The following is a 13924-nucleotide window of genomic DNA, read 5'->3' as shown; positions in this document are numbered from 1 at the left end:
ATTCAACTTAATGCTCCACATGCAAATACAGTTCAACTTCAGATCAGTCACATATGGAGATCACATAAAACGACAACAACAAAAAGAAAAACATAAAATCCTCAAAATACATTTTTTTAAAACAAAAAAACTCATATGTAACTTTTGAACAAATCATTATGAGAAATAACCAGCACAGCAAGCGGCCTCTTTTTCTTATGACAGTGCAAAACAGCGGGAAGGTTTATGATGAACAGCCAAACCTGCGGCTAATTCTCGTCCGTTTTCTCACCAGAGAGACAGTTTGAAAGGCTTGAAGACAGTTTTCTGAGCGTCGACATGGAGCTGTTCAAGAAAAAATAACTTAATGATGAATGTAAATAAGACTGCGTGGTGAAGAAAGAGTTGTTTTGACAGTTTGAGACAGAGAAGAAAAGCTGGCTCTATTATTACCCCTAACTGCCTTCACACACATGCCACATAGTGACAAATAACGCTGGAAAACAGTTGTAATTGGTTGGAGCAGGGAAGCTGATTAAATCTGAAGAGCCTGTGTGTGTGGTTGTGTGTGAGGGAGAAATGTGTATGATGATGATGAAGAAGAAGAGGCCACATATCAACTCAACATAGGAGCAACAAATGAAGAAACAAGGGAGGAAAAAGGTGGATGGATGGATACAGATAGATAAAGGTAGGGTATGGAAGGGGCGGGGTTATGTTTCACGCTGCCGACCGTCGGCGGATGACAAACGCTCCTCTCTGCAGCTGCCCAAGGTAGATCCTCATCTTTGTACTGTCGCTCGTCTTCCTCACCCAAATCTGGAAGAAAACAGAAATCCCCTCAGTGTGGAGTGACAGAGGGGTCTAATTAAATTTTCACTCCTGATTCTGATTCTTTTCAGGTTCAATAGGAAAAATCGTACAGATATTATTCTTTTCTTTAGCTGCTTTGATCCACTAACTACGGTGGCCAGTAGGTGTCAGCTGATTTACAAAAGCAACAACACAAATACAAAAGCCACAACACAATGGAAGTTAAGAGGACAGTTTTCCTAATAAATCCAGAAAAGTTGTGAACGTAAGTAAATGATTGTTCCCTTTGTTTTTACCTTCATCTATGATACATATGGCTTTTATGCTAACCTTATTGATTCAAAAATCTCAACATAAGATGATGTATCTGTCTGGTAAACCAGGGGTGGCCAACCTGTGGCTCGCCAGCTGCATGTGGTTCTTGGCCTTTCGGTGTGTGGCTCCTTGATCCATTCATAAAGATATACATAGAGTTATGAGTAGTGGTGTGCTGATCAATCTAAAATATTGATATACTGATGCCAACATTGGGATCAGTGTTGATCAATATTTGGGTGTGCACATTGATACTTAAGTTTCAGTTTCTCTTCTCTGGTACAAATTTAAACACACAAACACAATAAACCTCGCTTTGAAAATTGGAAATGAATTGGTTTTCATTTTGTGTCATTTTGTTAATGTGTAAGAGGAAGTGTGTTTGTAAGACCACATGTGTGATGTGGCTATACGTTGTACCATGGTAATTTTTGTGGCTCTTTGTCTCTGACTGGTTGGCCACCCCTGTGGTTAATAAAAAAAATCATTTACTTACTTTGGCAACTTTTCTGTGTCAGTTGGGATAATTTTTTTACTTTTTAACTTTCGTCATGAAAGCAAAAAGCCACCATAACTAACCTTTGCTAAGGTTAAACCTTGTAAAACAAATACAAATACAACCATGGTCTATGGAACACTACAACCCTAATATTTTTATATTATTGTCATCATTTTTTATATTTATAATTTGTTTTTAATTTTCTAGTTGGAAAATTAGTCAAAGAACAAATGCTCTTCCAGTTTTATAAAGGTTTTTAAAGCATTCCTTTCCCTCTCTATGAATGAACTGTCAGTGATGTGATTTGACCAGCAGGGGGCAACATTCACTTCTGCCACTGCATTCAAAATAGCAACTAACACGGGAGTGGATTTTCATACCTGTCCCATCCCACTCCCACATAAAAAAATCCTGTCCTGTCCCACTCCTGATAAAATGACTCCCACTCCATTCCCATTTTTTTCCTTCTTTAATTTTTAGGCAATACATTAAATTTGATTAGACTTTCTCTCCATTCTTTTTTAAATTACAGTTGGCTTCTGGGAAGTGTAGTTCTTTTCACTTGCGTTAGAGTGTAGGCTTAATGGAAATAAATTACAAAATAGCAGCGCTTGTCACATATTATATTTTATCTTCCTGATCGGCTCCTGCCTCCATCTGCTCCCGTTAACTTCTTATTCTGCACCGTCCCAACCACGTGATTTATAGGAATCCCACAGGAATCTGGTGTCCCGTGGGATTCCTGAAAAAATGTCAGCCTCTAATTTAAAACTGCAGCCTTGCATGTTTCATGTTGTCATTAAACAAGTTAGCTAACTGTGTTAGCACTGTTACTTTTCTATGTGGTAGACTAAGTAAAATCAGTCTTAACAATTATTTAGAAGATTTTATGGCATTATTAAGTGAGGAAAGAGGGTATCGTATTTCACATTTCCCTCAGCTTTCACCTTTGAATGTGTTAATCATGGCACCAAAATGAATCATGCTCTAGATTATGCGTCCATTCATGTCAAGTGCTCAAACAACACCCATAGCTAAAGCTCTGTACATTCAGCAGAAACTCAACAACTCTTACAGCTGATGTATTTAAATGAATTGATTCATTATGATGTGAAAATGTGAGAGTTAAAAAACACATAAGAGGACACAAGACTAGACTCAAGTTGTGAAAAGGAGCTAGAAAGACAAAAATGGTGCAGAAAATCTAGATCCTGATCCTGCCATAAAAACATCCTGACATATTTTCCCCTTATCGCCCCCTAATGGAGAACATGTTACTTGGTCTGAAGCAGATCTTGCTGACGTTTACACAGCATGTAACACGGCAGAAAACTGACCACTAATCATGTGGTTTGAAGAGACACCTGAGGGGCAGGTGAGGTTTGATACATCAGTCTGTGATGATGGAACAAGGATGTTTGAGGACACAATAAATAGTTAACAAATGGAGCGTTGATATGTTGCTGGACCATTTTTATTATCACAAAATCAAATGTGGCCCCCTGACAAAAAGTTTAGACACCTCTGGTCATAGTTTAAAGGCACAGCGCCCTATCTTGCATATTCTGCAGTATCAGAAGCTAAATTTGCATTGGCACTAAATGAAAAATAAGGCAGTTGGAAGTCACTGTCATTGCTGGTTCACTAATTTCCTGAAGCTGCTGGATGCCGACACTTTGATTGTATGTTTTGGCAAACGTTACACAGACCAGAGAGAATAGAATGAGAGCCATTTTCAGCTGCTGCTCGATACACATTTGGTGCTCTGGTGAGATAGAACAGCAGCATGTAGTGGTCAAAATACACTACTGTGAGTTTGTGGAAATAAGAGATGCTTTCCAATGCAACTGTGATGATTGCACTGATGTGTTTTTAATGTCTTTTTGGACAAAAAGCAGACACACACCACAAAGGACTCGGAAAAAAAAAAGATTTAAAATGAGCCGTGCAGAAAATTCTCGTTGGAAAATCAATCGTTGGTATTTTCATGGGATGTGAAAAACAAATTTCACCAGTCTTAAATTTCTAGCCAGAGCTCTACCCAGCTTACCTCATTGGTCCCCACTGAGCTGATGACACAGCTTATCTTTGTGTTGTCCTTTGACTCCAGGTAGATAGCCTGGCTCTTGTGGTACCTGCCAGCAACAAAAACAACATTAATTCAGCATTCAAGGTGAGCACTGAGGGACGGGCGTAAGTTCAGACAGGAGAGGCGTTCATTGTCTATAATTTCACCCGGCTGAATAAACCACATTCCTCCTGAGATGGCACTAAATAGATAATTGGAGAGGAAAGTCAAAACAAAAAGTCTGTAATTTTTATTTAATGGCTGCAAACTGTCAGAGGACAAAGCCGCCTCAGGAAGCAACTGACGGAAAAAGCATTTGATCATGAAAGGCCAGCTGAAGTATAATGACGCACGGTGTCTCTGCAGCTCTTTGTGAAGGCTTCCCGTTGGTGGAGAGAATAAATGAGACTTAGCCTTGATGGAAAGTGCGCATGTATCTTATGGTTTTTAACTTTCCCTGCCCCTAACAGCAGCTAATAAGACTCTTTAAACCCTCTCAGTGTGACCTCATGTTCATGTCTGTTTCTAAACTCACAGAAGGACATCAGAGACGTGTCTGGTCATGGCTCTTTATTCTCTTTATCTCTGCGTCACAGCAGAATAAAGCATCACTTTTAATGCAGCCACCGTCTCTGAATATGTGTTTTTATGGTGGCTTCAAGCACAGGCACTCTTCAGTGGCTACTGAGAATTATCTCTGTCTAAAGCCCAGACAAAACAGGCATTCATCAGAGGCTTTAAAATGTCTACTTTAAACCGTCAGACAGCTTTGATACCAATGGCAATGTGGCCACCTAGTGGTCAGACCAGCTGTGGTCAAACTGGAAGACAACCCTCGGTGGACTGTCAAGTAAAGAAGGAAGTTAAAGTCTTTGTTTCTTTGTCCAGTGTCTAGATTAATGTGATAACTGTAGGTGAATCTTTATTTGAGATCATAGATGGATGTTAAATATATTTGTTAGAGCCCGGACTAACAGAAATCTTCTTCATCCTCTCTTAAACTTCCTTTTAACTTCTTGCAAGACACGAGTCCGAAACAAAAAAAAACTGATGACATCCATGAAAAACATATAAATACAGATTGAGAAAAGGGAAAAAAGGCCAACGCCAACCTAAAAATAATTGACCATGTACAGGAGTTTATATCCAGCCAGATATGAGATTTCATCTGATTTCATCAGACATTTTGCTTTTGTTTGTGTCAAGGATTTATTTTCGTTATATTTGTCAAATTTTCAAATATTTCTATTAATATATCACAAAAACGCTAATGAGGGGCTTTTTTCTGCACCTGGGTTCTTATTTATTTTTTATTTATTGTTATTTTTTAATTGGCTGCCAGCTGTCTTCAGAGTAGAGAGCCCCACACTGCCAGCCCTTCAAGAGCTCAGGATGGGTACCTTTTAGAGGTGCACTGATCACAATTTTCTGGCCAATCACCGATCACCAATCTATAAAAAGCCTGACCTGCCAATACCGATTTGGGCCGATACCAATTTCTACTATTACTTTTATTTTTTTATAACTGACTGCATATGCCTTCAATGTTCCAACTTTATTTTATTGAAAATCATTGAACAATACTTTTGCAACAATAAAATCTTTACATTCTAACTTAAACCACCAATAAAATGTTCTGAGTTTTAGGACTCAGAGCAAAAAGCAACAATGGCTGGCTGTCAGACCTTTCTAGAGGTATATAAGATCAGTTTCATATGTAAGGATGGGCCCATCACTGATCTCTGATCACTGATCACCGATCCCCCAAAATTAAGGACATCGGCATGTCTAGTACCTTTCACATTTCAAACGATACGATACCGATGCCTGGTACCTGGCAATTGGTTTTGGTACCCAACAGTACCAATATTTTAGTACTGTTGTGTGTTATTGTAAGAAATACTGATTTGTTTAACAATTAATTCTCAAAGTTTCTCAATTTAACGTATTCTTTATTTAGTGTATAACCTCACAATGCCTTGTCAATGTCCAGCACGGAAAATCTTTAAGTCTTCCACTCCCTCATAATAACAAGGATACGTTTAGGTACCTAAACTTGGTACTGTTTGAGTTTACCGTTTGAGTATTCGGTACTACAGACGGAATTAGGTCAGTACCTATAAGAGTATCTTATCTTTTTGTTCTCAAAGAGGGGGTATTCTGCTTTGCCCTACATGAAACTTTGACATATTTGTATGTTGTAGATATCTTTGAATCTGTCTGTGAACTGCTCAAAATGATCCATTCTAAAAATAACACCAGACCTTTGCAAGTTTCAGTAAAACAATGAGGTCATAACATAAGGATCTTCCAACTGGTTCATAACATGTTGAAGGGACAGGCCTAAAACACCGAGGTCTGCCCATAGCTCTGCTTGGCCCCCAGAGGACTGGCCAATCAGAGGGGAGAGGGTTTGTGAAGAAGGGAGCCTTATGCCTCAAATACACCAGACACGTCTGCAGTCTGACTCTGTTCAGTTGTGTTAACTGGGTTTGTCAACTCACACCAGCTGCATGATCAGTTAGACAAGCTGCATGACTGACAGACAGCTGTAGTCACGGACCGAGGAGTCACAGACAGAGGAGTTCCCATGCTTCCCTCTCCATTGATAAGCCTCTCTTCACTCATGTTGGGCTGTAAAACCTTACAACAGAACAAATCCAGTGTAATTTGACATGTGACTTGAACAGAAGCGTAAATTGACCTGTTGCCTTGATGGAGTGAAGATGGACGGCAGACACATCTGGTGTTTTTAGCAGCTAAAATTAAATTTTTTTATTTTTAAACACTCCTGTGAGAAAAATATGCTTTTTTAACTATAGATCATGTAAAGCTACTACAGGGCTGCCAGAGGGACTGTATAAAGCCTATAGAGAGAACACAACGCCAATCTTTAGCAACAGGAGTCAATTTCTTTCAGTGTAGGAAGAATGAGTATGAAGAAAACAGTCCAAATAAAAGCATATCTAAAAATGACAATATGGACAAAAACCTACCATCTTTTGTCGTAATAAAGTTTCCCCTCCTCAATGCGGGCCTCGTAACGTTGCGAGGGACTCTCCATGGGCGCAGAGGGGACGTGCTCCGGAGACGAGGGGGACACTGAAGACAAAGAAAAGCTTAATCAGTGTCAATGTATAACTCATGTATGGATAACTTTACACTTTCATATCATTAAAAACAAAACCTAAAGAGAACAGTGCAGACCTGCTCGCTTTATAAAGTGTAATAATGTCTGTTAAGTACTGGTGCTGGGTAAATTAGACATGAGTGTTTGAAATATATCAGTGTCCTTGGATATGAGTATTTTATGAAAACACACTCAGCAGCTCTTTAGCTTAACTTCACAAACAGACTGACACAGGAAACCAAATTTAAATTTATTTAGAAAAGTAAACTTAAAATCAGCTCTAAGTCGTTAAGCTTTTGGAATTTTGCCAATTTTGTTGTGCTAACCAGCTTTAGTTTGGTACTTCAATAGCAAACATAAAAGTGATGTCTACTTTCTTGTGTGACAGTAAAAAAAGAAAAAGGCTTAATTCCCCAATAAGGAATTCTGATGAAAATCGACATAGAATTAATGATAAAAGATAACTTACCTGGTCGTTTTGGTGACTTCAGCTGCAGAAGAAAAAATGTAAAAATTAAAATATAATTTGGACACTTCCAATTTAGTAAATACATGCTAAATATTGAGACCCTGAAAATACATTTCTTACCTTATTTAGTGTTCTTAGATCCTCCATTATCTGCTCATCTGTTAGCAAATAATTTAGCTGAGGTTTGAAAAGTTAAGGAAGGTTTTTTTAACACAACTCAATGAGAGAATCTCCAAAACAACAGATGGAAGCTGACCTTAAAGATCCACCTCATACAGAACCAGCTAGTCTCTCTTTGAGAGCAAGGCGTGCTATTTTAATGCTGTGAAAAAGCCCCCACCCACCCTCTAACACCAACTGGATTAAGGATGTTTTAAATTTTATGAAATAGAAATAAAAAGGTACTCACTGCAGAATCTCAAAACAAAATTTAAGACAATATGGTTTCCATCTATAAAGCATGTCAGATCCCTCCAACTGCATACTGACCCCTCAACTTCTACTTCACTTACCAAAAAACACATAAATATTGTGTCTACGTCTTATTTTAATAGCACATGGGATAGATGGTATGATAATTGTGACCGTTTTTTTCTGTTGCTGTTGCTTGTTTTTTTTTGTGTGTTTTCTTCTTTTATGTCTGGTTTAGGGCTGCAACAAAGAATCAGTAAATCAATTGGTAAAAGTGTCAACAATGTTTTTCCATAATTGATGCACTGTGCTGCGTCATTACTGTATGAGTTTCTCCTCAGTTATTTAGCAGTTTGCATCTAGCTGAAGGTGCATTACTGGCACCTACTTGACTGGAGTGTAGATTACCTGGGCTGCAGGGCTGTATGTGTCACAAGTAAACAGATCAGCCTGGATGAAGAGAAGCTGAGCCGGCAGGTGAGGGAAACTAGTAAACACACGAATAATGGCAGAGCTGAGGAAGCCTTTCGTCCCAAAAATTTCCAGAGTTTGGAAGTATTTCACACTGAGTAAAAGCTCACAGCTATTAGTTGACAAAAATGACCTTGGATGGCACGGCAGGACGATTGCAATGATCCAGCACTTAAAACGCAAACATATTGGGCTCACCGATGACGAGCCGAAAAGCTCAACAGCAGGGCAAGTAGCTACAAAATCTCACATACACTGCTGTTGTGAAATGTGTGGTTTGTATTTGGGACTCCTTTGGTCTGTTTATTAAATCGTCAACCCGTTTGGAAACCACAAGGAGTTCATTATACTACATTAGCATTAGCGTTAGCTGCTACGGATAGTGGTAGGACAGAGGGGGTAAACTGTTTGACCTGCAGGTGAGAAGACTGAAGACATTTTTTTATTTATTTACCTTTTTGGCCCACTAGGTTCTTAATCTGATAACAATATATTTTCTGTTATTTTGTCCATACTGTTGATTCTTTAAGTGACAATACACTCATGTCATTTGTTATACTTAATAAATTGAGCATCTGGTCAGCTTAAATCATGTTCATACACGTTGTTTCTTTGTATATATCATTAAGCAAACAGTAGTCATCAGTTATAATAACAACGAATGTTTGGTTTTGGGAATTTTACTATTATGCATTCTCATCCTTTTTTTTCCTGATTCATCGATTAATCGTAAATATAATCATCAGAGTAATCGACTACTAAAATAAACGTTAGCTGCAGCCCTAGTTTGGTTGCATAATAACGCCCTCTTGGCACACTTACTACCTTTCCATTGTCTGTCTGAGATGTGACACTACATAATGTGTTTTAAGATCAGACATTTTGAAAATGATTCTTGTAGTATGTGACCATTGTGTGTGTGTTGAAAATTTTACATAAAAAATTATAAATAAATCATTAACAAAAGAAAAGATCCATCCTTAAAATGAACAAAAGCAACATAAGATAACTTATCTATCCCATATTGTCTTAATTGATGGTAAACTCCAGGCTTTCAGCTCTGTGAAGGATATCTGGTGCTGGTTTTCTTCGTTTGTCTGGTATTGGGACTGGATCATTGGGCCGTCTCCTCAGCTTCCTGGTCATGATTGGTTTGACCTCCATTGAGTCTGCGTGTGACATAAATATTCATAACCTTAGTGTCAACAGTCCCAAAGCTTTGCCTTGTACTTTAAACATGCCATAAACTCAAACAGACAGAAAAGGAAGGACTTAAATCTACAGTCTGCAAGTTGTCCTCTACAGACAACTTCATATTCAAATGTGAGAAGAGAAAAACTCTCACTTCCACCCACATACTTTTTCTAACCTAATTTCTTTCTCTTCTGCTTGGCAAGTCTCTGATTAATAATCCTGTTCTGGCTGCCTTACCGCCTGTCAGCTCCATTGTTAATTTTTCGTTCTCGATCATCTTCTTCTTCTCCTCCAGCTCTGCGATTAGGTTTTCCTTCAGCTCAACCTTTTTATCATCAAACTCCTTCACTGCCGCCTTCTTTTCCTTGATGTAGTTTCTCTCCACCTGTTCTGTCTGGGAGAGGAAATAAATAGAAACGTTGTTTATCTTGTTTTACAAAAAGTAAGCAAGATTGAGAAAGATGATTTATACTCACCTCAAGCTGGAGAAACAAATCTGTAAAGGAAGAGAAATACAGTCAGCTTAATTTGCAAATATGACATTTAGCACGTCTATGAATGTAAAAACTTAAGAGAAATGACGACCCTGGTGATTCAGGATACAGCTCTTTGTCTTTTAACATCTCTGTGTGATTGTGTCATCAATCACAGAGAAAGCAATTACTGTACTTCACTCCTGCGGGTTAATTACCATAGACCATGAGTGATAGTCAACATAATAATTTTCATAAGCAGAGAGAAAAAAAACTTCTTCCTCTCCAGAATAAAACATGTTCCTCACGGTTTGTTTGAACAGGGTAAAATGTGCTGATATTCCACCTTTACCTTCCTCTATCGATGTGAAACAGAGTGTGGATGGTAGCTAGTCACCCTCTTTCCAGTTGTGGGGCATGAAAACAGCCTAAAAGTGGCAAATCTGTTCAATCCTGGAATTAAATTCCAGTAGAAAAGTGTCCACTCAGCGATGTTCACACTCCAGACTGTAATTTATCAACTGTGCTATTAATACTAGGGGGAAAAAACTGAGAAGGGAATAAGAGAATGAGATCACACTCCAGCTGCAGTGAAATGACTTCATACCTGGCGGCTGCTACATTTTTTAAGGGTGTGATACAGTATTTACATGGAAAACTACCATGGACAACATTCTCTTTAAGGTTTGCTGTCTCCTCTATTTACCTCTGTCCACCAAACCAGACTTAGCCACCTGATAACACAGCTGCTAACAATGCAAAAGGAGCAAAGCAGAGGTATGTTCTCATTTTGAATATGTCCAAACTTGCCTGCATTTCGAAGTCTTTCTTTGTACTGCTGGTCCAGCTTCTTCATCCTCTTCTGATACTCCTGTAGAGTCCCTGTAAAGAGAAAACAAATACACCAGAGGTAAATTTCTGATTTTACACCATTATCCAAGCATGACTCATACGTTTGTGGATGGAAAGAGAACTTAATTCTAACTCCAACACAAGCTGTTTCAACAAAACATGTCAGCAGTGTTTCTATACAGCTCCCAGGACCTGCTACTCTCATCACCCACCCACAGTTTAGACTAGATTAGACTGACACTGCGCCTACATTTGGATAAACACAGATCTCTCAACATGTCACTCAGAGTCAGACTGAGAGCTAAAGGCTGATGTTACTTGTGTTAAAGTGCTCTGAAACAGCCCACCATGCTGCTTGGACACAATCTATTTGCACAAACAACACACAGACTTCACACTTGATTATGAGCAGGTCACATGGGTTATGTTTGTTGTCAGTTTTCATCCTTTTCTTTGCGTGTTTTGAACAGAGACAGAGGCTGCTTCTGTCTCCAGCTTACTGCTTGATAATGTAATCTCTAGCTAACAGATCCAATCCCATGATATAAAGTAAAACAGCTGCTATCATTCCAATTATAAAGAAGAGTGATCACCTTCTTGCAATTGCTGCAACTGTCTTTTCAGGGAGGCCAGTTTGTCTTGGTACATCCTGCAATGAAATAATAAACCAGAGCTTAAAATATCACATTGGCTGTCACAGGGAGCGTCATCAGGGCAAAGATTCAAAAGTTTCACCTTCAAATGAGTTTTATTAAGGTCAAAACAGCTGATCCATGGTTGGCACAAACACTTACTGCTCTTTGATTTCAACGTAGTCATCCTCATCGTGCTTGGCAAGGTCGGTTTCACTGGCATCTTCCGTGTCTGGAAAAAAGGGGCATGACAGGAGGGGGGGTACAGTCACATATGAAAAATATTTAAAGCTAAAAACCAAAATATTTACCTAGAGATAATATCAGAAGAGGGGGTACTGCATTATTTACAGCTCAAAATATTCTTCAACGATATCAGGCTGGTGTCTTTGATACCAAATAGCAAATTTTATAATATAAACCTCACACACAAAAATTGGACCCAAAATCTGACTAAAACAGTTTGGAAAGGGCAAAAAAAAACAGCAAGAAAAAGCTGAGCAGTATTTTGAAGGAGATTCACCATATGATGTCATGATTTAAACAAATTTAATGAAATTCTTCAAATTCTTGAAGTGACTTTTCCCATAGGGACAGCCCACAGTCCTATCCTGAGATCACTCAAACACATATTTACCTCACATGTAAAAACTTTCCAACATTTAGCATTGACACCTAACATTTCCACTTTGTATAAAACAGTACAATACAGCTGTGAGGCTTTCCAGCACAATCGAGACAGACAGCAGTATGTGGGTGGATCAAAAGACGTGCGTGGCACTGGTAAGGTAATGGTGAACACCCTGCCTGGGAATGCCCTCCGGTAAGTTAGGTTAGAAAACCAGGGGACATCAAAGTTTGCCAGGAAGGATCATGCCTGGGTTGTTCTCTGCATCAGATAAAAAAAAGTTCAGCAAGACGATGCTCAGGCTTAAAAATGAGTTTTCAGTATATAGTACAGCGATCGAGACATATTTAGGGGGCTAATTCGAGCTTTTGCCGCATGGTGTGATTAATCTGTCTCCAGCTAACTGTCAGCCCACCGGCAACTCTCTCCAGACGAAGCCGACATGATCAGGTTAACTTGGAAGCCAAGTTTATTCACACCGGCTGTCCTACGTTGGTTAGTCGGTTTTATCTTCGAAACCGGAGACAAGAGACGGGTAAGGCCCAGTCGTATAGAGCTGAATCAGCAGCTTTCATTTTCAGTTAGCATTTATATGCTAGCTTTGGTTAGCTCAGCCTACTGTTTAAAGAGTAACCCGACAAGAGCTAGTGTAGTTAAACATATACGAGACGGTCATCAACTCCGGAGGTTAAAGGAATACGTCCAGAAGTAAATGTCATGAAACTTGCCAACCTTGTAGTGCTGTCATCGTCTTGTTCGCCTCTTGTCTTTCTTTTCTTTCACTGCAATCCGTCCTGTCTCGCCGAATAGTATGAAAAGGGCAGTGCAGTGGACACAACACGCAGGGTTTCGCCTGCCAGCCGACCTGTCAGAACTCAGAGCTAGTGCTGCTAACATTAGCTGGTTGGTTGAGTTCCTCTGTAGTTGTCCCGTTTGGTAATAAACGCAATACTCGTATTGTAGTCTAAGTATTTATTATTTTGAAATATTTACTTCCTGTTAAACCCATTTTGTCAGGTCACGGTTTCGAATATTGATATTTCACCACAACATTAGCTAGTTAGCATGTAAACACACCCGCGTTGAAACGATTATTGTCGTCAACGGTGGGCTCAGTGAATAGAAACACTGGGTCAAATGTGAACAGTGTCTTGTTGTTTTGTTTCACGCATTCTCACATTGCTCTAGTTTGCGAAAATTTAACCGGCTGTGATAAAAGAAATCAACTTCTTGTGTAGCCAGCGAGCTAATTCCATGTGCTAAAGCTTGCATTCGGCTAGCTTTCAAATGCTGGATTCAATCTGTTTTATTAGCCTAGCCTGGCTGTGTAAAAGTACTTTCCTCTCGTTATGATTTAACTACACTACCATTAAAATCCAATTTGTTTCTCGGGTCGAGTAGTGATTTTCACGTAATATTGGCGCGTTTCCGTTTCTTCTCCAACAATTAGACAGAGCCGAAGCTCTTGGTCAGTTCGTTTAACGTTACCTTCCTCTGAGTCCCTCCCTCTGAAACTCCGATCATCGTCGTCATCCACGCTATCGAGTTCTTCTTCATCGTTGTAATAATCCACCATGGGTGATAATAATGTCGATGCCATTTCTTCGCTTGGAAAATGTAAACAAACACAACATAAACAATCGATTTGTGTTTTGCACCTCGCTTGGAACAGCGCCTACAACTGGCAGGACCCGCGATCACCTAGCTGTCCAAAGATACGCCTGTATACATATGATGCACTGTATATACGAAATATCAAATTTTACATTATACAGCCGTATTTTTCTGTGCTATTCCTAATAACAGCTAATAAAGCAGTTACATTTTACCATGGTTTTGGAGTTTCGTCGAAGATTTAACGCAATTTTTTTACGCAGGCATATTTGTTGGGGTTGCCAGTTCTCTGCTCTTGCGCTTCCTCTCGATTAGGTTACATTTCATTAAGGCGTACAAAACGAGTTTTGGACTGAGTTTTTTTTAGGGGGGGCAA

General features: G+C 39.2%; 1 protein-coding gene across 2 annotated transcripts; it reads right to left on the bottom strand.

The window, feature by feature from the left end:
* Window positions 1-342: 342 nt before the first annotated feature.
* Window positions 343-13639, bottom strand: suds3 (SDS3 homolog, SIN3A corepressor complex component). 2 transcript variants are annotated; one of them, XM_074671291.1, is made up of 12 exons: window positions 13423-13639; window positions 11469-11538; window positions 11268-11323; window positions 10633-10704; window positions 9826-9845; window positions 9587-9743; window positions 9229-9324; window positions 7394-7455; window positions 7274-7295; window positions 6671-6776; window positions 3657-3741; window positions 343-798 (listed from the first exon to the last, which is right to left on the bottom strand). In XM_074671291.1, exons 1-12 carry the CDS (start codon window positions 13532-13534, stop codon window positions 700-702), a joined length of 957 nt encoding a protein of 318 aa, XP_074527392.1. In that variant the 5' UTR covers window positions 13535-13639; the 3' UTR covers window positions 343-699. The 2 variants fall into 2 exon arrangements, with proteins under 2 accessions (XP_074527392.1, XP_074527393.1); XM_074671292.1 differs by lacking the exon at window positions 13423-13639 and adding an exon at window positions 12667-12872.
* Window positions 13640-13924: the final 285 nt, after the last annotated feature.

Source organism: Halichoeres trimaculatus, unplaced genomic scaffold (genome assembly GCF_033239565.1).
Source record: "Halichoeres trimaculatus isolate MK-OKI-2021-1 unplaced genomic scaffold, fHalTri1.1 fHalTri1_scaffold_5, whole genome shotgun sequence".
NCBI lineage: Eukaryota > Metazoa > Chordata > Actinopteri > Labriformes > Labridae > Halichoeres > Halichoeres trimaculatus.
This window is presented reverse-complemented; position numbering and strand designations above follow the sequence as displayed.

Coding starts and splice junctions, on each gene's coding strand:
- suds3 (XM_074671291.1), bottom strand. CDS start 13,534: ATGGCATCGACATTATTATCACCCATGGTGGATTATTACAACGATGAA. Junction 11,539..13,422: donor AGGGAGGGACTCAGAGGAAG/GTAACGTTAAAC, acceptor CCTTTTTTCCAG/ACACGGAAGATGCCAGTGAA. Junction 9,744..9,825: donor ATTTGTTTCTCCAGCTTGAG/GTGAGTATAAAT, acceptor TTCCTCTCCCAG/ACAGAACAGGTGGAGAGAAA.